General features: G+C 42.8%; 1 protein-coding gene across 9 annotated transcripts in view; it reads right to left on the reverse strand.

The window, feature by feature from the left end:
* Positions 1–23,366, reverse strand: part of LOC110535292 (histone-lysine N-methyltransferase 2C) — a 224,712-nt gene that overhangs the window by 159,537 nt on the left and 41,809 nt on the right. For all 9 annotated transcript variants that reach the window (XM_036934913.1, XM_036934915.1, XM_036934912.1 and 6 more), the window contains exons 4-5: positions 13,049–13,214; positions 10,362–10,580 (exon numbers count right to left, since the gene is read on the reverse strand). In XM_036934913.1, coding sequence (XP_036790808.1) covers positions 10,362–10,580; positions 13,049–13,214 — 385 coding nt within the window. The remainder of the gene's footprint in view (positions 1–10,361; positions 10,581–13,048; positions 13,215–23,366) is intronic.

The raw sequence follows: 23,366 nt of genomic DNA on the forward strand, positions 1-23,366 counted from the left end.
GTCGTTTTAGTAGTGTCTGGTCTGCTCAACATTTGAAGAGTTTAAACATGTACGGGGGTATGGATCGAAGGTCAACTTCTCTATTACAGTAAAATAATGGTATCCATGTGTTACGTCGTTCACATGACCGATTCAGATGGACCAAACCTCAAATAGCGAGTTGAAACCGGATGTCAGTTGTGAGTGGGAGGGGCATGGTAGAAAGAGGCGAAACGAGAGGCTTCACTCTCGCCAAAATAAGCCCAATGCGTTTCTCTGCACTTATTTTTAACCTAAACTTTTCGCATGTCTTTGGGACAACGACTCCCATTTTTAGGGCGGAGACATGAGCATCTCATCGTTATAGACAGATCTCTGGTGTAAATGGGAAGGTGCACAGCACAGAAGGAGCGAACAAGACCAACACGAGAACAAGCGGACAAATGCTCATAAAAACAAAATCAAAAAAATATTCTGCAATACAGGCATTTGGAATATGGTGCAAAAACAAATTAATCAACTTAATTCGATATATCGCCCAACCCTAGTTCGCACACCTGGATCGTGCAATATTTGCCCATTATTATTTAAAAATTGTTCAAGCTCTCAAGATGTTGGTGATACTGGCAAGACAGCAATTCAAGTCTTGCCATAGATATTCAAGCAGATATAACTAACTTCGCCACTCGGGAACATTCACCATCTTCTTGGATAGGAATTCCAGTGTAGATTTGTCCCTGTGTTGTAGGTCATTGTGGAGCTGAAAAGTGAATTACTCTACCAGTCTCTGGTGTAAAGCAGACTGAAGCAGGTTTTCCTCTAGGATTTTGCCTGTGCTTAGCTGCATCCCATTTCTTTTTATCCTGAAAAAACTCCCCAGTTTCGCTAATGTCAAGCACACCCATACCATGATGCAGCCACCACCACACCTGAAAACCAGAAAGCAGTTACTCAATGATGTGTTGGATTTGCCCCAAAAATGAGGCTTTGCATTTAAGCCAAAATGGCTGTGTCTGTTATGTTGTTGCAGTATTACTTTAGTGCCTTGTAGCATACAAGATGCATGTTTTGGAATAGTTTATATTCTGTAAAATTGTTCTCTTTTTTTCACTCTGTCATTTAGGTCATTTTCGTAGAGTCACTACAATGTTGATCCAACCTCAGTTTTCCACCATCCTATAGCCGTTTTAAAATCATCAATGGCCTATTCGTAACATCCCTGAGCAATTTCACTCTTGTCCTGCAGCTCAAAAGAACGACTATGTTTGATGTGTGTGGGTGATTGAATACATAATCCACAGCATAATTATTAACTTGATCATGCTTAGAGATATATTCAATGTCTGATTTGTTGTAAAAAAAATAAAAAATAAATGTTTGAAAGAATACATACATACATACAATGACAAACGAAAAGTCAAAAGTTTGGACAGCTACTCATTCTGTGATTTTTCTTTATTTTTACTCTTTTCTACAATGTAGAATAATAGTGAAGACATCAAAACTATGAAATAACACAAATGGAATCATATAGTACCCAAAAATGTGAAAAATCGAAATATATTTGAGATTCTTCAAAGAAGCCATCCTTTGCATCGATGACATCTTTGCACACTTGGCAACCTCTCAACCAGCTTCACATGGAATGCTGCAGAATGCTGTGGTAGCCATGCTGGTTAAGTGTGCCTTGAATTCTAAATAAATCCCCAACAGTGTCACCAGCAAAGCACCACCACCTTCATGCTTCACGTTGGGAACCACACATGTGGGGATTATCCGTTCACCAAATCTGAGTCTCACAAAGACAGCACAGTTGGAAGCAAAAATCAAAAATTTGGGCTCATTTGACCAAAGGACAGATTTCCACCGGTCTAATGTAGATTGCTCATGTTTCTTGGACCAAGCAAGTCTCTTCTTCTTATAGGTGTCCTTTAGTAGTGTATTCTTTGCAGCAATTTGACCTAGAAGGCCTGATTCACGCAGTCTCCTCTGAACAGTTCATGTCGAGAGATGTCTTACTTGAATTCAAGCATTTATAGTGGGGAGAACAAGTATTTGATAACACTGCAGATTTAGCAGGTTTCCTACTTACAAAGCATGTAGAGGTCTGTAATTTTTATCATAGGTACACTTCAACTGTGAGAGACGGAATCTAAAACAAAAATCCAGAAAACCACATTGTATGATTTTTTAAGTAATTCATTTGCATTTTATTGCATGACATAAGTATTTGATACATCAGAAAAACAGAACAGAAACCTATTTGCAATTACAGAGATCATACGTTTCCTCTAGTTCTTGACCAGGTTTGCACACTGCAGCAGGGATTTTGGCCCACTCCTCAATACAGACCTTCTTCAGATCCTTCAGATTTCGGGGCTGTTGCTGGGCAATACCGACTTTCAGCTCCCTCCAAAGATTTCCTATTGGGTTCAGGTCTGGAGACTGGCTAGGCCACTCCAGGACCTTGAGATGCTTCTTACGGAGCCACTCCTTAGTTGCCCTGGCTGTGTGTTTTGGGTCGTTGTCATGCTGGAAGACCCAGCCACGACCCATCTTCAATGTTCTTACTGAGGGAAGGAGATTGTTGGCCAAGATCTCGCGATTCATGGCCCCATCCATCCTCCCCTCAATACGGTGCAGTCGTCCTGTCCCCTTTGCAGAAAAGCATCCCAAAAGAATGATGTTTCCACCTCCATGCTTCACGGTTTGGATGGTGTTCTTGGGGTTGTACTCATCCTTCTTCCTCCAAACATAGCGAGTGGTTTAGACCAAAAAGCTCTATTTTTGTCTCATCCAACCACATGACCTTCTCCCATTTCTCCTCTGGATCATCCAGATGGTCATTGGCAAACTTCAGACGGGCCTGGACATGCGCTGGCTTGAGCAGGGGGAACTTGCGTGCGCTGCGGGATTTTAATCCATGACGGCGTAGTGTGTTACTAATGGTTTTCTTTGAGACTATGGTCCCAGCTCTCTTCAAGTCATTGACCAGGTCCTGCCGTGTAGTTCTGGGCTGATCCCTCACCTTCCTCATGATCATTGATGCCCCACGAGGTGAGATCTTGCATGGAGCCCCAGACCGAAGGTGATTGACCATCATCTTGAACTTCTTCCATTTTCTAATAATTGCGTCACACACACTACTGAGCCTTATTTAGACTTGTTTTAAGGACATTACATCAAAGTTGGATCAGCCTGTAGTGTGGTTTTCCACTTTAATTTTGAGTGTGACTCCAAATCCAAACCTCCATGGGTTAATACATTTGATTTCCATTGATAATTTTTGTGTGATTGTGTTGTCAGCACATTCAACTATGTAAAGAAAAAAGTATTTAATAAGAATATTTCATTCATTCAGATCTAGGATGTGTTATTTTAGTGTTCCCTTCATTTTTTGAGCAGTATATATATATACAGTGCCTTGCGAAAGTATTTCGGCCCCCTTGAACCTTTGCGACCTTTTGCCACATTTCAGGCTTCAAACATAAAGATATAAAACTGTATTTTTTTGTGAAGAATCAACAACAAGTGGGACACAATCATGAAGTGGAACGACATTTATTGGATATTTCAAACTTTTTTTAACAAATCAAAAACTGAAAAATTGGGCGTGCAAAATTATTCAGCCCCCTTAAGTTAATACTTTGTAGCGCCACCTTTTGCTACGATTACAGCTGTAAGTCGCTTGGGGTATGTCTCTATCAGTTTTGCACATCGAGAGACTGACATTTTTTCCCATTCCTCCTTGCAAAACAGCTCGAGCTCAGTGAGGTTGGATGGAGAGCATTTGTGAACAGCAGTTTTCAGTTCTTTCCACAGATTCTCGATTGGATTCAGGTCTGGACTTTGACTTGGCCATTCTAACACCTGGATATGTCTATTTTTGAACCATTCCATTGTAGATTTTGCTTTATGTTTTGGATCATTGTCTTGTTGGAAGACAAATCTCCGTCCCAGTCTCAGGTCTTTTGCAGACTCCATCAGGTTTTCTTCCAGAATGGTCCTGTATTTGGCTCCATCCATCTTCCCATCAATTTTAACCATCTTCCCTGTCCCTGCTGAAGAAAAGCAGGCCCAAACCATGATGCTGCCACCACCATGTTTGACAGTGGGGATGGTGTGTTCAGCTGTGTTGATTTTACGCCAAACATAACGTTTTGCATTGTTGCCAAAAAGTTCAATTTTGGTTTCATCTGACCAGAGCACCTTCTTCCACATGTTTGGTGTGTCTCCCAGGTGGCTTGTGGCAAACTTTAAACGACACTTTTTATGGATATCTTTAAGAAATGGCTTTCTTCTTGCCACTCTTCCATAAAGGCCAGATTTGTGCAATATACAACTGATTGTTGTCCTATGGACAGAGTCTCCCACCTCAGCTGTAGATCTCTGCAGTTCATCCAGAGTGATCATGGGCCTCTTGGCTGCATCTCTGATCAGTCTTCTCCTTGTATGAGCTGAAAGTTTAGAGGGACGGCCAGGTCTTGGTAGATTTGCAGTGGTCTGATACTCCTTCCATTTCAATATTATCGCTTGTACAGTGCTCCTTGGGATGTTTAAAGCTTGGGAAATATTTTTGTATCCAAATCCGGCTTTAAACTTCTTCACAACAGTATCTCGGACCTGCCTGGTGTGTTCCTTGTTCTTCATGATGCTCTCTGCGCTTTTAACGGACCTCTGAGACTATCACAGTGCAGGTGCATTTATACGGAGACTTGATTACACACAGGTGGATTGTATTTATCATCATTAGTCATTTAGGTCAACATTGGATCATTCAGAGATCCTCACTGAACTTCTGGAGAGAGTTTGCTGCACTGAAAGTAAAGGGGCTGAATAATTTTGCACGCCCAATATTTCAGTTTTTGATTTGTTAAAAAAGTTTGAAATATCCAATAAATGTCGTTCCACTTCATGATTGTGTCCCACTTGTTGTTGATTCTTCACAAAAAATTACAGTTTTATATCTTTATGTTTGAAGCCTGAAATGTGGCAAAAGGTCGCAAAGTTCATGGGGGCCGAATACTTTCGCAAGGCACTGTATTTAACAGTCTGATGGCCTTGAGAAGGAAGCTGTTTTTCAGTCTTGGTCCCAGCTTTGATCCACAAGTACTGACCTTGCCTTCTGGATGAACAGGCCATGGCTTGGGTGGTCGATGTCCTTGATGATTTTCCTGTGACATCGGGTGCTGTAGGTGTCCTGGAGGGCAGGTAGTTTACCCCCGGCGATGCGTTGGGCAGACCACACCACCTCTGGAGAGCCCTGTGGTTGCGGGCAACGCAGGTGCCGTACCAGGTGGGGACACAGCTAGACAGGATGCTCTCAATTGTGCGTCTGTAAAATGTATTCAGCCTCCTGAGGTTGAAGAGGTGCTGTTGCACCTTTTTCACCATTGTCTCTGTTGGTGGACCATTTCAGATCGTCAGTGATGTGTACGCAGAGAAACTTGAAGTGTTCCACCTTCTCCACTGCGGTCCCATTGATGTGACTTAAGGGCGTGCTCCCTCTGCTGTTTCCTGAAGCTACAATCATCTCCTTTGTTTTGTTGACGTTGAGTGAGGTTATTTTCGTGGCACCACTGTCCCAGGGCCCTCCCATCCTCCCTGTAGGCTGTCTTGTCATTGTTGGTAATCAGGCCTACTACTGTTGTCGCCTGCAAACTTGATGATTGAGTTGGAGGTGAGCGTGGCCACGCAGTCATGGGTGAACAGGGAGTACAGGCGGGGGCTGAGCACGCACCCTTGTGGGGCCCCTGTGTTGAGGATCAGTGAAGTGGTGTTTCCTACCTTCACCACCTAGGGGCAGCCCTTCAGGACCCAGTTGCACATGGTGGGGTTCAGACCCAGGGCCCTGAGCTTAATGATGAGCTTGGATAGTACTATGGTGTTGATGCTGAGCTATAGTCAATGAACAGCATTCTTACCTGGGTATTCCCCCAGATAAAAAAGGGCAGTGCGATGGCTATTGCAAAGTATGTTGTTCTATTGGGGCGGTAAGCAAATTTAAGTGTGTCTAGGGTGTCCGGTAAGGTAGAGGTCTCTCAAAGCACTTCATGATGACAGAAGTGAGTGCTACGGGGTGATAGTCATTGAGTTCAGTTTGCTTTCTTGGATACAGGAACAATGGTGGACATCTTGAAGCAAGTGGGGACAGCAGTCTGGGATAGGGAGAGTTTGAATATGTCCGTAAACACGCCAGCCAGCTGGTGTGCACATGCTCTGAGGACGCGGCTAGGGATGCCGTGTGGGCCGGCAGCCTTGCAAAGGGTTAAAACACTTAAATGTCTTACTCACGTGGGCCATGGAGAAGGAGAGCCCACAGTCCTTGGTAGCGGGCCGCGTCGGTGGCACTGTGTTATCCTCAAAGCGGACAGAGGTGTTTAGCTTTCAGGCCAAAGAGTTATATATTGGTGTCATCAGTCCAGAGAATCTAGTTTCTCATGGTCTGAGAGTATTTAGGTGCCTTTTGGCAAACTCCATCGGCCTGTCGTGCCTTTTACTGAGGAGTTGCTTTCGTCTGGCCACTCTGCAATAAAGGCCTGAGTTGGTGGAGTGCTGCAGAGATGGTTGTTCTTCTGGAAGGTTCTCCTATCAGGTTCTTTGTGTCACGTGTGCTCCCTCTCCGGCCTCTAGGTCACCAGGCTGCTCGTTATGGTGCACACCTGTCACCATCGTTACTCTCACCTGGACTCTATCACTTCCCTGATTACCTCCCCTATATATATATATATGTCACTCCATTTGGTTACTTCCCCAGGCGTCATTGTTTCTGTGTCATGTCTGTGTGTTCGTGGTTTCTTGTTTTGGTTTATGTTACGTTTATTTATTAAAACACTCACTCCCTGAACTTGCTTCCTGACGTGCACACCGTTACACTTGGTCACCTCCCTGACGAAGGTCCTTCTCCCCCGATTGCTCAGTTTGCCCAGGCGGTCAGCTCTAGGAAGAGTCTTGATGGTTATAAACTTCTTCCATTTAAGAATGATGGAGGCCACTTAGGGGCCTTCAATGCTGCAGAAATGTTTTTGTACACTTCCCCAGATCTGTGCCTCGACACAACCCTGTCTCGGAGCTCCACGGAAAATTATTTCGACCTCATGGCTTGGTTTTTGCACTGTCAACTGTGGAACATTTTTATATGGATGTATGTGCCTTTCCAAATGATGTCCAAACAATTGAATTTACCAAAGGTGGACTCCAAGTTGTAGAAACATCTCAAGGATGTTCAATGGAAACAGGATGCACCTGAGCTCAATTTCAAGTCTCATAGCAAAATGCCTGAATACTTATGTAAATATATTTTTTATTATTAAAATAATTCCTCAGCAATCTACACAAATGACCCCATAATGACAGTGAGAACAGGTTTTTCAAAACGTTTGCAAATGTATATGTATGTATGTATGTATGTATATAGATGTGTGTGTGTGTGTATATATATATATATATATACACACATACATACATCCATACAGTGCCTTGCGAAAGTATTCGGCCCCCTTGAACTTTGCGACCTTTTGCCACATTTCAGGCTTCAAACATAAAGATATAAAACTGTATTTTTTTGTGAAGAATCAACAACAAGTGGGACACAATCATGAAGTGGAATGACATTTATTGGATATTTCAAACTTTTTTAACAAATCAAAAACTGAAAAATTGGGCGTGCAAAATTATTCAGCCCCTTTACTTTCAGTGCAGCAAACTCTCTCCAGAAGTTCAGTGAGGATCTCTGAATGATCCAATGTTGACCTAAATGACTAATGATGATAAATACAATCCACCTGTGTGTAATCAAGTCTCCGTATAAATGCACCTGCCCTGTGATAGTCTCAGAGGTCCGTTAAAAGCGCAGAGAGCATCATGAAGAACAAGGAACACACCAGACAGGTCCGAGATACTGTTGTGAAGAAGTTTAAAGCCGGATTTGGATACAAAAAGATTTCCCAAGCTTTAAACATCCCAAGGAGCACTGTGCAAGCGATAATATTGAAATGGAAGGAGTATCAGACCACTGCAAATCTACCAAGACCTGGCCCTCCCTCTAAACTTTCAGCTCATACAAGGAGAAGACTGATCAGAGATGCAGCCAAGAGGCCCATGATCACTCTGGATGAACTGCAGAGATCTACAGCTGAGGTGGGAGACTCTGTCCATAGGACAACAATCAGTCGTATATTGCACAAATCTGGCCTTTATGGAAGAGTGGCAAGAAGAAAGCCATTTCTTAAAGATATCCATAAAAAGTGTTGTTTAAAGTTTGCCACAAGCCACCTGGGAGACACACCAAACATGTGGAAGAAGGTGCTCTGGTCAGATGAAACCAAAATTGAACTTTTTGGCAACAATGCAAAACGTTATGTTTGGCGTAAAAGCAACACAGCTGAACACACCATCCCCACTGTCAAACATGGTGGTGGCAGCATCATGGTTTGGGCCTGCTTTTCTTCAGCAGGGACAGGGAAGATGGTTAAAATTGATGGGAAGATGGATGGAGCCAAATACAGGACCATTCTGGAAGAAAACCTGATGGAGTCTGCAAAAGACCTGAGACTGGGACGGAGATTTGTCTTCCAACAAGACAATGATCCAAAACATAAAGCAAAATCTACAATGGAATGGTTCAAAAATAAACATATCCAGGTGTTAGAATGGCCAAGTCAAAGTCCAGACCTGAATCCAATCGAGAATCTGTGGAAAGAACTGAAAACTGCTGTTCACAAATGCTCTCCATCCAACCTCACTGAGCTCGAGCTGTTTTGCAAGGAGGAATGGGAAAAAATGTCAGTCTCTCGATGTGCAAAACTGATAGAGACATACCCCAAGCGACTTACAGCTGTAATCGCAGCAAAAGGTGGCGCTACAAAGTATTAACTTAAGGGGGCTGAATAATTTTGCACGCCCAATTTTTCAGTTTTTGATTTGTTAAAAAAGTTTGAAATATCCAATAAATGTCGTTCCACTTCATGATTGTGTCCCACTTGTTGTTGATTCTTCACAAAAAAATACAGTTTTATATCATTATGTTTGAAGCCTGAAATGTGGCAAAAGGTCGCAAAGTTCAAGGGGGCCGAATACTTTCGCAAGGCACTGTAGCCATCACTATCCAGCTTCCACCCAGTTACGCAACCCTGCACCTTAGAGGCTGCTGCCCTATGGCCACTAATAATTTTTACATACTGCTTTACTCATCTCATATGTATATACTATATTCTAGTCAATGCAACTACGACATTGCTTGATCTAATTTATACATTTCTTAATTCCATTATTTTAGATGTGTGCATTGTTAGATACTACTGCACTGTTGGAGTTAGGAACACAAGCATTTCGCTACACCCGCAATAACATCTGCTAAATATGTGACCAATAAAATGTTAGTAGATTTTTATTTGAAATCTCTGGAGACCTGAAAATAGCTGTGCAGCAACGATCCCCATCAAACCTGACAGAGTTTGAGAGGATCTGCAGAGAAGCATGGGAGAAACTCCCCAAACACGGGTGTGGCAAGCTTGTAGAGTCATACCCAAGAAGACTCGATGCCGTAATCGCTGCCAAAAGGTGCTTCAAAGTACTTAGTAAAGGGTCTGAATACTTATGTAAATGTGTAATTTCAGTTTATTTGTAATAAATTAAATAACATTTCTGAAAACCTGTTTTTGCTTTGTCATTATGGGGTATTGGGTATAGATAGAAAAAAATACATTATAGCCTTATTCTAAAATTGATTAAATGTAACAAAATGTGGAAAAAGTCAAGGGATCTGAATACTTTCCGAAGGCACTGTAATTAGACGTCTGCCAGTTTAGCTTTGACCACTTACCAGGGTTCAAAGGTCTTCAAGGTTATTACACAGCACATCCTGGTAACATTGGACAGCAGCCAACATGTGTGCGTCTACCCCCAACCATCCCACTCAATTCTGGAGAAAAGTAGACCCACTTTCCCAGGTATAATTTCAGCTGTCATTTTCTCTCCAGCAAAATCAATGCCAATGGTGAAATCAAAGAGTCTCAGTAGCCCAAAAACAGTCATTAGGTCTACAGAGTCAAGCAGCCATTTCTGTTCCCCTCGCAGCTTAAAATGAAGACGTGTCTAGGGCCCAATGACATCCTAGACTAGATAGAACGTACTGACACCATTTCCCCAAAAAACTTGCTACTCTTGGGTCAATACTGGTGAATGGGAACTTGAGAGATTCAACATGACTTCAAGAGACTCAATACCGCTAAAATAATCGACATTGCCAAGTTAATATATCATAAACACCACCATCACAATGAAATCGCAAGTGTGAAATTGCCACTGCTAGCTGAATGGCCATTGTAAACCAACCAAACAACTCTGAGTTACCCAAGATGTAAATATTTAAGGCAACTTACTTTTTAAGTCCCCTCCCGCTGTCGCGCTGCCCCGGGCTCTTGGTGTCTTGGTCGTCGTCTTGGAAGTCGTCCTCGTGGTAGTCGTCGTCTTTCTCTGAGCTTCCGCGGCGGTTGCGGATGTGCAGCGGCACGTAGCCGGGCGTGGGGCCGAACACCATCAGGTCGCCCTGGCCCAGGAAACTCTTCTCCCCACTGTAGCAGAAGGCACACAGCTTTTCACTGGGGAAACATGGGAGAAACAGGGGTTAGGAAACAGGTTTGTGCTGTATATAAAACTACCATGTACATAAAATGGGTATGTAACATGGATATATATGTAGCAGAAAGGCTGTAAAAAAAAAACTAAAAAGATATGTCCTCAGAAGAGGACATCTCCATCTACATACCAACATTGGTTAAAAACACCTATAAGACAGTATCGTTTGACAACATCCATACAGAGACCTGCGCAGCCATATTGCTTTCAATCTGATACACTTCCAACATGGAGGTAAATGCTGACAGCTACAACAACAACAAAAAGAATCAAAAAAGGTATCAGGGATACAGTAAATATTTCAGATATTTGTTTTGGAAAAACCAGGTTGGTAATGATGTCCCTTGAGAATGCTGCATTTTATTCCAAATCCAAGAAGCCGTCTAACAGAATCCACAAAGCCGCCTAACCCATTGATCGACAGCAACATTTTTGAGTCGGGTATTAAGGGATTGGCTGCTTGTGCATAGTGCTGAACACACACAGACACACAGAGACACAGAGACACAGAGACACAGAGACACAGAGACACAGAGACACAGAGACACAGAGACACAGAGACACACACACACACCGACATGGCCCTAGTAGGCAGTTAGAATAAAAGGGTCATGTCAGATGGATTTCATTTATACTGAACAAATATATAAACCGCAACACGTAACAATTTCAACAATTTTACAGCTCATATAAGGAAATCAGTCAACTGAAATAAATAAATGATGCCCTAATCTATGGATTTCACATGACTATGCAGGTTGCGCAGCCATGGGTGGGCCTGAGAGGGCATAAGCCCACCCACTTGGGAGCCAGGCCCAGCCAATCAGAATACGTTTTCGCGACAAAAGTGCTTGATTAAAGACAGAAATACTTTTGAGTTTAATCAGCTGTCTGGTCTCAGACGATGCTGCAGGTGAAGAAGCCAGATGTGGAGGTCCTGGGCTGGAGTGGTTACACATGGTCTGCGGTTGTATGTACGGCCTAATTATCTAAAACGATGTTGGAGATGGCTTATGGTAGAGAAATGAACATTCAATTATCTGGCAACAGCTCTGGTGGACATTCCTGCAGTCAGCATGCCAATTGCAAGCTCCTTCAAAGCTTGAGACATCTGTGTCATTGTGTTGTATGACAAAACTACACCTTTTAGAGTGGCCATTTATTGTCCCCAGCACAAGGTGCACCTGTGATATGAATATGCTGTTTAATCAGCTTCTTGATATGCCACACCTGTCAGGTGGATGGATTATCTTGGCAAATGAGAAATGCTCACTAACAGGGATGTAAACACATTTGTGCACAACATTTTTGACAAATAAGCTTTTTGTGCATATGGAACATTTCTGGGATCTTTAATTCCAGCTCATGAAACATGGGACCAACACTTTACATGTTGCGTTTATATTTTTCTCAGTATAGGTTAACTGTTTAACAGTGTAGAATTCAGTCTTCATTACAGTCACCTATTAATTTATTTTCAGCACCACCATGCAGTTTCATAGTATAGTAGAGCCATCTGAAGTGCTCAGGTACCAAACACACCCAGAGCCTTTTTTTGTCAGCAGCTAAAAAGTATGCATGTGAGTACATGCGTGTGTGACTTCCTGCCTCCCTCCACATGTTGCCGGGGCCTCTGTGCTGTACATTAGCGGGAGCACAATCTCTGCTAATTGGGACTAGAAAGAAAAAGCCCACCCCTTTCCCATCTCTCCCCCACCCCCTCCCTTTACTAATTACAGTAGCAGCCCTGCAGTCTGCAAGCTGCCAGGTTACCGCCGAGGGCCCTGAGACCTCTTTACCCAGCCTGCTTTTCCCCGCTACCCACAATCCCCGGCACTCAATTATTTTTGCTGCTCGTTCCCCTCCCCCCACCAGCCTCTCTACCTCCCTCGCTTACCTTCCCTGCACGCTTCCCCCTTCCACGTCCTCTCTCCTCACCGCGGTGGCTCACTCGAGCGTGCAAGCACACATCCTCCTCCCTCCCCACCTCCCACCATCTCCCTGAAAAATACCCTATTTTCTTTGCTTGTTTCTCGCTCTCTCAACACACACACTCTCCCTCCCGCTCTACTCAGACTAGTTTTATAGGGTGCACAAACACCCATACACACACGCCTCGCAACCCAGCCACTGTTAACCACACACACAGTTCTCACTCGCCACCGCCTCACACACACCATGTCTGAAACAGTCATATTCTCGCTCTCTAATGGCTTCTATTTGATAGTCTCTCCTTCTCTCTAGTGTGACCCTCTCCCTCACACTCTCTCTGAGAATGGCTAGAATTTCAGTCTTACTCTCTTTGCCTCTTATTGGAATCTAATTTTGCTTTTTTTCTACCCTGCTCTACCTTATTCTGTCCATCTTGCATACAGACACCTCTATATCACTTTGTACCCCACTCTACTCCAACCACACTGCCCCTCCTTACCGGATTTTGGCGTGCTCCAAGGCCGAGGCAGAGGATCCTGCTGAGTCCTCCGACACAGAGCGCTGGAATAGTGGAGAAAGGGGTCTGTCGTCCCTGGGGCTGGGCACAGGGCTGGACAACAGGGGCACGATGACCTCCTCAACATCCAGGACCAGCTCCTTAACTTCTGTGGGTAAAAGAGGGGGTAGAGGTTACAATGTTATTCATTGATACACTCCAAGACAGAATGTTTATTGAATTGAACAGACCATTTAGCCAATGGATGGCAGTAGTGTTCACTCCCAAATTAACATAATCCAGTTCAAACTAGCATGTTTCTCTTTGGTTACCCCGTTGACGCATTTCTCTTTGGTAACACCGTTGACATGAGCCACAACACATTCAAAAGAAACCTGGTTTAGTTTCACTTAGGGCTCTTTTAGTCACTGGATGTAAAGGACCACAATGCCTGATCTTTTTGTTGTGACATGAATTGCCAGACTATGCAAACAGAGTTCTTTCAATTAAAACTCATTGTCTATGCAAAACTAACCCCTCACCTGCCAGTCAACGCTCAGCACAACTGGCACCCTGGATTATTCATTAGGCACCAAACAGAGGAAAACCAGCTAAGAAATGCTTATTTTTGTTCGGTTGCAAAACGTTAAAACATTTTCCATTGCAAGCCCTAATGAACACGACCTTCTTTTCTCCAGCAAACAAACAATACAAACATTATTTGCGCAAGTGTTACTAAAAGCAACAGTGAGATTGTATGGGTTGAGTGAATGCTTTGAACTCTGGCTACCCTTTCAGGATGAGAAAGACTGAAATCCAGTCAATTCATCTCAAAATCACCGCCTGCAATAGTCACAACAACATGTCTGAGCAAAAGGAGATGTCGTGACCTTTAAAGCGACAAAAAAAAAAAAAAATTCTCGCTCGCTGAAGAGTTGCCCACACAGCAGTTCAGAGACAATAATGTCAGACCAAAATGGTTAGAATTGTGTTTTTTCAAAACTATTGTTTCGAAACTTTACGTCAATGGGACAGACAGGCAAATAACATTTATCAACAATGCCTACCACTGTTGGCGTATATGGTCAGCATATTTGCTTGCTTTCTGCCTGGCAACATTCAATACCTTAGCTATTAAGTACACTTCCATTTTGATTATTCATTTTCAATAGGGTAAGATGGGGCTGAAGCCCTGAAAAAATAGGCAGGGTTTGACATACAGGGCTGCCTGCCAGCCAGGGGAGTTTCTGGAAACCCTCCGGGCCAGTCAATCATTCAAATCAGTGGCCAACTTTAGGCCAGCGAAAAAAAATATTGTAGCAATGCTATTTTCAATCTAGGTTATATGGCTGTGATAAATAAAATAAAAACTGAAGAATTGACCAAGTTATTACTTCATTATGTAGATTATTTATCACATGAAGGACTGGCTTCGTAAGAAGCATTTCAAGGTCCTGGAGTGGCCTAGCCAGTCTCCAGATCTCAACCCCATAGAAACTCTTTGGAGGGAGTTGAAAGTCCATGTTGCCCAGCAACAGCCCCAAAACATCACTGCTCTAGAGGAGATCTGCATGGAGGAATGGGCCAAAATACCAGCAAGTGTGTGAAAACCTTGTGAAGACTTACAGAAAACTTTTGACCTCTGTCATTGCCAACAAAGGGTATATAACAAAGTATTGAGATAAACTTTTGTTATTGACCAAATACTTATTTTCCACCATAATTAGAAAATAAATTCATTAAAAATCCTACAATGTGATTTTCTAGTTGAAGTGTACCTATGATGAAAATTACAGGACTCTCATCTTTTTAAGTGGGAGAACTTGCACAATTGGTGGCTGACTAAATACTTTTTTGCCCCACTGTATATTTGTAAACAACTGGTGCACGGTATCTAAGGAAGTCTTGAAGTTTTGCTTGCGTAGGGTAGAGTATCTCATGATAAGGTGTAGACCACACTATCTACAGTGGCTTGCGAAAGTATTCACCCCCTTGGCATTTTTCCTATTTTATTGCCTTACAACCTGGAATTAAAATGTATTTTTCGGGAGTTTGTATCATTGGATTTACACAACATGCCTACCTACCACTTTGAAGATGAAAAATATTTTCTCTTGTGAAACAAACAAGAAACGACAAAGAAAACGGAAAACTTGAGCGTGCATAACTATTCACCCCCCAAAGTCAATACTTTGAGGCCACCTTTTGCAGCAATTACAGCTGCATGTCTCTGGTCTCTCTATAAGCTTGGCACATCTAGCCACTGGCATGGTTGCCCATTCTTCAAGGCAAAAACTGCTCCAGCTCATTCAAGTTGGATGGGTTCGGCTGGTGTACAGCAATCTTTAAGTCATACCACAGAATCTCAATTGGATTGAGGTCTGGGCTTTGACTAGGTCATTCCAAGACATTTAAATGTTTCCCCTTAAACCACTCAAGTGTTGCTTTAGTAGTATGATTAGGGTCATTGTCCTGCTGGAAGGTGAACCTCCGTCCCAGTCTCAAAAACTAAAACAGGTTTTCCTCAAGAATTTCCCTGTATTTAGAGCCATCCTTCAATTCTGACCAGTTTCCGAGTCTCTGCCTAAGAAAAACATCCCCACAGGATGGTTTGCTTATTTTTTTATTTTAGCAATGGCTTTTTTCTGGTCACTCTCCTGTAAAGCACAGCTCTATGGAGTGTTCAGTTTAAAGTGGTCCTATACTCCAATATCCTCTGTGGAGCTTTGCAGTTCCTTCAGGGTTATCTTTGGTCTCTTTGTTGCCTCTCCGATTAATGCCCTCCTTGCCTGGTCCTTGAGTTTTAGTGGGCGGCCCTCTCTTGGCAGGTTGTGGTGCCATATTCTTTCAATTTATTTATGGATTTTAAAAAATGGGGCTCCGTGGGTTGTTCAAAGTTTTGGATATTTTTTAATAACTCAACCCTGATCTGTACTTCTCCACAACATTGTCCCTGACCTGTTTGGAGAGATCCTTGGTCTTCATGGAGCCGCTTGCTTAGTGGTGTTGCAGACTGATGCCTTTCGGGAACTGGTATATTCAGATGTGACCAGTCTTGAGAATGATAAATATTAATTTCCACAAAGTTTGCTGCTTAAGTGTCTTTTTGTCAGATGTAATTATACTTCAGTATTCCATAGTAACAAGTATTTCATTTTATTGACAATTACATGAAGTTGATGCAAAGAGTCAATATTTGCAGTGTTGACCCTTCTTTTTCAAGACATCTGCAATCCGCCCTGGCATGCTGTCAATTAACTTCTGGGCCACATCCTGACTGATGGCAGCCCATTCTTGCATAATCAATGCTTGGAGTTTGTCAGAATTTGTGGGTTTTTGTTTGTCCACCTGCCTCTTGAGGATTGACCACAAGTTCTCAATGGGATCAAGTCTGGGGAGTATCCTGGCCATGGAGGATTGGACACAAAATATTGATGTTTTGTTCCACGAGCCACTTAGTTATCACGTTTGCCTTATGGCAAGGAGAGTCACCAAACTGTTCCTGGATGGTTGGGAGAAGTTGCTCTTGGAGGATGTGTTGGTACCATTCTTAATTCATGGCTATGTTCCTAGGCAAAATTGTGAGTGAGCCCACTCCCTTGGCTGAGAAGCAACCTCACACATGAATGGTCTCAGGATGCTTTACTGTTGGCATTACACAGGACTGATAGTAGCGCTCACCTTGTCTTCTCCGGACAAGGTTTTTTCCGGATGCCCCAAACAACCGGACAGGGGATTCATCAGAGAAAATGACTTTACTCCAGTCCTTAGCAGTCCAATCCTTGTACCTTGTGCAGAATATCAGTCTTGTCCTGATGTTTTTCCTGGAGATAAGTGGATTCTTTGCTGCCCTTCTTGACACCAGGCCATCCTTCAAAAGTCTTCACCTCACTGTGCGTGCAGATGTACTCACACCTGCCTGCTGCCGTTCCTGAGCAAGCTCTGTACTGGTGGTTCCCAGGCCCCACAGCTGAATCAACTTTAGGAGACGGTCCTGGTGCTTGCTGGACTTTCTTGGGCGCCCTAAAGCCTTCTTCACAACAATTGAACCGCTCTCCTTGAAGTTCTTGACGATCCCAATAAATGATTGATTTAGGTGCAATCTTACTGGCAGCAATATCCTTGCCTGTGAAGCCATTTTTGTGCAAAGCAATGATGACGACACATGTTTCCTTGCAGGTAACCATGGTTGACAGAGGAAGAACAATGAATACAAGCACAACCCTCTGTTTGAAGCTACAAGTCTGGTATTCGAACTCAGTGTGACAGAGTAATCTCCAGCCATGTCAACACACACCTCTGTGAGCGAGCGAATCACTGACATGATGTCAGCTGGTCCTGTTGTGGCAGGGCTGAAATACAGTGGAAATGTTTTTTGGGGGATTCAGTTCATTTGCATGGCAAAGAGGAACTTTGCAAATAATTGCAATTAATCTGATCACTTCATAAAATTCTGGAGTATATGCAAATTGCCATCATACAAACTGAGGGGCAGACTTTGTGAAAATGTATATTTGTGTCATTCAAAACTTATGGCGTCGACTGTACTGTTGAAGTCGGAAGGTTGGAGTCATTAAAATTCATTTTTCAACCACTCCACAAATTTCTTGTTAACAAACTATAGTCTTGGCAAGTGGGTTCGGACTAGAGGTCGACCGATTATGATTTTTCAACGCCGATACCGATTATTGGAGGACCAAAAAAGCAGATTCCGATTAATCGGATGATATTTATTTATTTGTAATAATGACAATTACAACAATACTGAATGAACACTTATTTTAACTTAATATAATACATCAATAAAATCAATTTAGCCTCAAATAAATAATGAAACGTTCAATTTGGTTTAAATAATGCAAAAACAAAGTGTTGGGGAAAGTAAAAGTGCAATATTTGCCATGTAAGAAAGCTAACGTTTAAGTTCCTTGCTCAGAACATGAGAACATATGAAAGCTGGTGGTTCCTTTTAACATGAGTCTTCAATATTTCCAGGTAAGACGGTTTAGGTTGTAGTTATTATAGGACTCTCTCTATCTATACCATTTGTATTTCATTAACCTTTGACTATTGGATGTTCTTATAGGCACTTTAGTATTGCCAGTGTAACAGTATAGCTTCCATCCCTCTCCTAGCTCCTCCCTGGGCTCGAACCAGGAACACAATGACAACAGCCACCCTTCGAAGCAGCGTTACCCATACAGAGCAAGGGAAACAACCACTCCAAGGCTCAGAGCGAGCGGCGTTTGAAACACTATTAGTGCGCGCTATCTAGCCAGCCATTTCACTTCGGTTACACCAGCCTCATCTCGGGAGTTGATAGGCTTGAAGTCATAAACAGCGCAATGCTTGACGCAAAACGAAGAGCTGCTGGCAAAACGCACGAAAGTGCTGTTTGAATGAATGTTTACGCGCCTGCTTCTGCCTACCACTGCTCAGTCAGATACTTAGATACTTGTATGCTCAGTCCGATTATACATAACGCATGACACGCTAGATAATGTCTAGTAATATCAACCATGTGTACTTGACTAGTGATTATGATTGATTGTTTTTTTATTAGATAAGTTTAATGCTAGCTAGCAACTTACCTTGGCTTACTGAATTCGAGTTACAGGCAGTCTCCTTGTGGAGTGCAACGAGAGAGAGGCAGGTCGTTATTGCGTTGGACTCGTTAACTGTAAGGTTGAAAGATTGGATCCCCCGAGCTGACAAGGTGAAAATCTGTCGTTCTGCCCCTGAACGAGGCAGTTAACCCATCCTTCCTAGGCCGTCATTGAAAATAAGAATGTGTTCTTAACTGACTTGCCTAGTTAAATAAAGATTATATAAAAGGTGTTTTTAAAAATAAAAACAAATTAAAACCTCTGCAAAATCGGTGTCCAAAAATACCGATTTCGGATTGTTATGAAAACTTGAAATCGGCCCTAATTAAATCGGCCATTCCGATTAATCGGTCGACCTCTAGTTCGGACATCTACTTTGTGCATGACACAAGTAATTTTTCCAACAATTGTTTACAGACAGATTAAATCACAATTCCAGAGGGTCAGAAGTTTACATACACTAAGTTGACTGCCTTTAAACAGCTTGGAAAATTCCAGAAAATGTCATAGCATTAGAAGCTTCTGATAGGCTAACTGACATCATTTGAGTCAATTGGAGGTGTACCTGTGGATGTATTTCAAGGCCTACCTTCAAACTCAGTGCCTATTTGCTTGACATGGGAAAATCTAAAGAAATCAGCCAAGACCTCAGAAAAAAATTCCAAATGCCTGAAGGTACCATGTTCATCTGTACAAAAAAATAGTACGCAAGTATAAACACCATGTGACCACGCAGCCGTCATACCGCTCAGGAAGGAGACATGTTCTCTCTTTGAGATGAACGTACTTTGGTGAGAAAAGTGCAAATCAATCCCAGAACAACAGCAAAGGACCTTGTGAAGATGCTGGAGTAAAAACGTGTACAAAGATATCTATATCCACAGTAAAACAAGTCCTATATCGACATAACCTGAAAGGCCACTCAGCAAGGAAGAAGTCACTGCTCAAAAACCACCATAAAAAAGCCAGACCACGGTTTGCAACTGCACATGGAGACACAAAGTACAAAAAGATTGTACTTTTTGGAGAAATGTCATCTGGTCTGATGAAACAAAAATAGAACTGTTTGGCCATAATGACCATGGTTATGTTTGGAGGGAAAGGCTTGCAAGCCAAAAGACACCATCCCAAATGTGAAGCACGGGGGTTGCAGCATCATGTTGTGGGCATGCTTTGCTGCAGGAGGGACTGGTGCACTTCACAAAATAGATGACATCATGAGGGAGCAAACTTATGTGGATATATTGAAGCAACATCTGAAGACATCAGTTAGGAAGTTAAAGCTTGGTCGCAAATAGGTCTTCCAAATGGACAATGACCCCAAGCATACTTCCAAAGTTGTGGCAAAATGGCTTAAAGACAACAAAGTCAAGGTATTGGAGTGACAATCACAAAGCACTGACCTCAATCCTATAGAAAAGTTGTGGACAGAACTGAAAAAGCGTGTGCGAGCAAGGTTTCCCACAAACCTGACTCAGTTACACTAGCTCTGTCAGAAGGAATGGGACAAAATTCACCCAACTTACTGTGGGAAGCTTGTGGAAGGCTACCCAAAATGTTTGACCCAAATTAAACAATTTAAAGGCAATGCTCCCAAATACTAATTTAGTGTATGTAAACTTCTGACCCACTGGGAATGTGATGAAAGAAATAAAAGCTGAAATAAAATCACTCCACTATTATTCTGACATTTCACATTCTTAAAATAAAGACAGGGAATTTTATTAGGATTAAATGTCAGGAATTGTGAAAAACTGAGTTTAAATGTATTTGGCTAAGGTGTATGTAATCTTCCAACTTCAACTGTATATACTGAGATCATGGGATACTTAATGTAATACCTGGGTGCAATCTAACTAATTATATGACTTCTGAAGGTAATTGGTTGTACCAAATCTTATTTAGGGGTGGGGTTATGCACGCACCACTTTCAGTTTTTTACATTTTGAAACAAGTTCTTTTTTAAATTTATCTTCAGCAATTTGGAAAACGTTGTGTATGCCCATTATATGAAATCCATTTAAAATGACAGGTTGTAATGCAACAAAATTGGAAGAACACCAAGGGGGATGAATACTTTTGCAAGGCACTGTACCTAGAGAGTTTGCATTTATATTCTTTGTAGCTGTCTATTTACCTACACAAACGGATGCTGGCACAAAGACCGTACTCACTGAGCTGTATAAGGCCATAAGCAAAGAGGAAAATGCTCATACAGAGGCAGAGCACCTAGTGGCCGGGGACTTTGATTCAAGGAAACTTAAATCCAGCAAGTTAAATGTGCAACCAGAGGGGAGGAAAATAAAAAAAAAATATATATATATATATTTTTTTTTTTACTCTAGAGCACCTTTATTCCACATACAGAGGCGAGTACAAAGCTCTCCCTTACCCTCCATTTGGCAAATCTGACCATAATTCTATCCTCCTGATTCCTGCTTACAAGCAAAAATTTAAAGCACAAAGCACCAGGGACCCTGTCAAAAAAAAAAAAAAAAAGGGGTGAGATGAAGCAGATGCTAAACTACAGGACTGTTTTGCTAGCACAGAATGGAATATTTTCAGGGATTATTCTGATGGCATTGAGGAATACACCACATCAGTCATTGGCTTCATCAATAAGTGCATCAATGATGTTGTCCCCACAGTGACTGTACATACATACCCCAACCAGAAGCAATGGATAACAGGCAACATCCACACTGAGCTAAAGGGTAGAGCTGCCGCTTTCAAGGAGGGGGACCTTAACCCGGAAGCTTATAACAAATCCCGCTATGCCCTCAGACGACCCGTCAACACAGGACTAAGATCGAATTGTACTACACCTGCTCCAATGCTCCTCGGATGTGACAGGGCTTGCAAACTATAACAGACTTCAAAAGGTAAGCACAGCCAAGAGCTGCCCAGTGACACAAGCCTACCAGATGAGCTAAATTAATTATATGCTTGCTTCGAGGCAAGTAACACTGAAACATGCATGAGAGCATCAGCTGTTCCAGACCACTGTATGATCACACTCTCCGCAGCCAATGTGAGGAAGACCTTTAAACAGGTCAACATTCACAAGGCCGCAGGGCCAGACTGATTACCAGGATGTGTATTCCAAGCATGCGCTGACCAACTGACAGGTGTCTTCACTGATATTTTCAACCTCTCCCTGTCAATCTGTAATACCCACGTTTCAAGCAGACCACCATAGTCCCTGTGCCCAAAAACACCAAGGTAACCTGCCTAAATGACAACCGACCAGTAGCACTCACGTCTGTAGCCATGACGTGCTCTGAAAGGCTGGTCATGGCTCACATCAACATCCTAATCCTAGAAACCCTACACCCACTCTAATTTGCATACCGCCCCAAAAGATCCACAGATTATGCATTCTTTATTGCACTCTACACTGCCCTTTCACATCTATGTGAGAATACTATTCATTGACTACAGCTCAGAGTTCAAAATTATAGTGCCCTCAAAGCTCATCACTAAGCTAAGGACCCCGGTACTAAACATCTCCCTCTGCAACTGGATCCTGGACTTCCTGGCGGGCCGCCCACAGGTAGTAAGGGTAGGTAACAACACGTCCGCCACGCTGATCCTCAACACGGGGGCCCCTCAGGGGTGTGTGCTCAGTCCCCTTCTGTTCTCCCAGTTCACTCATGACTGCACAGCCAGGCACTACTCCAACACCATCATTAAGTTTGCTGATGACACAACAGTGGTAGGCCTGATCAACGACAAAGACGAGACAGCCTATAGGAAGGAGGTCAGAGACCTGGCCGGGTGGTAAAAGGATAATAATCTCTCCCCTCAAAGTGATCAAGACAAAGGCGATGATTGTGGACTCCAGGAAAAGGAGGACTGAGCACGCCCCCATTCACAACGACAGGGCTGTAGTGGAGAAGGTTGAGAGCTTCAAGTTCCAACAAACTTTCATGGTCCAAGCACACCAAGACAGTCATAAAGAGGGCACGACAAAACCTATTCCCTCTCAGGAGATTGAAAAGAATTGGCATGGGTCCTCAGATCCTCAAAAAGGTTCTACAGCTGCACCGTCAAGAGCATCTTGACGGGTTGCATCACTGCCTGGTATGGCAACTGCTCGGACTCCGACCGCAAGGCACTACAGAGGGTAGTGCGTACGGCCCAGTACATCACTGGGGCCAAGCTTCCTTCCATCCAGGATCTATACCAGGCGATGTCAAATGAATGCCCTAAAAATTGTCAAAGACTCCAGCCACCCTAGTCATAGGACTGTTCTCTCTGCTACCGCATGGCAAGCAGTAGCAGAGCGCCAAGTCTAGGTCCAAGAGGCTTCTAAACAGCATCTACCCCCAAGCCATAAGACTCCTGAACATCTAATCAAATGGCTACCCAGACTATTCGCATTTTCCCCCCCTTTTAAGCTGCTGCTACTCTGCTATTATCCTTGCATGGTCACTTTACTTCTACAGACATGTACATATTACTTAAATTACCTCGACTAACCGGTTCCCCCGCACCGGTACCCCCTGTATATAGCCTCACTATTGTTATTTTACTGCTGCTCCATTATTTGTTTTAGTTTTTTTTCTTAAAACTGCATTGTTGGTTAAGGGCTTGTAAGTAAGCATTTCACTGTAAGGTCTACACCGGTTGTATTCGGCGCATGTGACAAATACAATTTGATTTGAAAGTAGGCCGCCCTGGTAGAATGATGAATTGTATCCATTGAGTGGGCA

The sequence above is a fragment of the Oncorhynchus mykiss genome, chromosome 11 (genome assembly GCF_013265735.2).
Source record: "Oncorhynchus mykiss isolate Arlee chromosome 11, USDA_OmykA_1.1, whole genome shotgun sequence".
Lineage (NCBI taxonomy): Eukaryota > Metazoa > Chordata > Actinopteri > Salmoniformes > Salmonidae > Oncorhynchus > Oncorhynchus mykiss.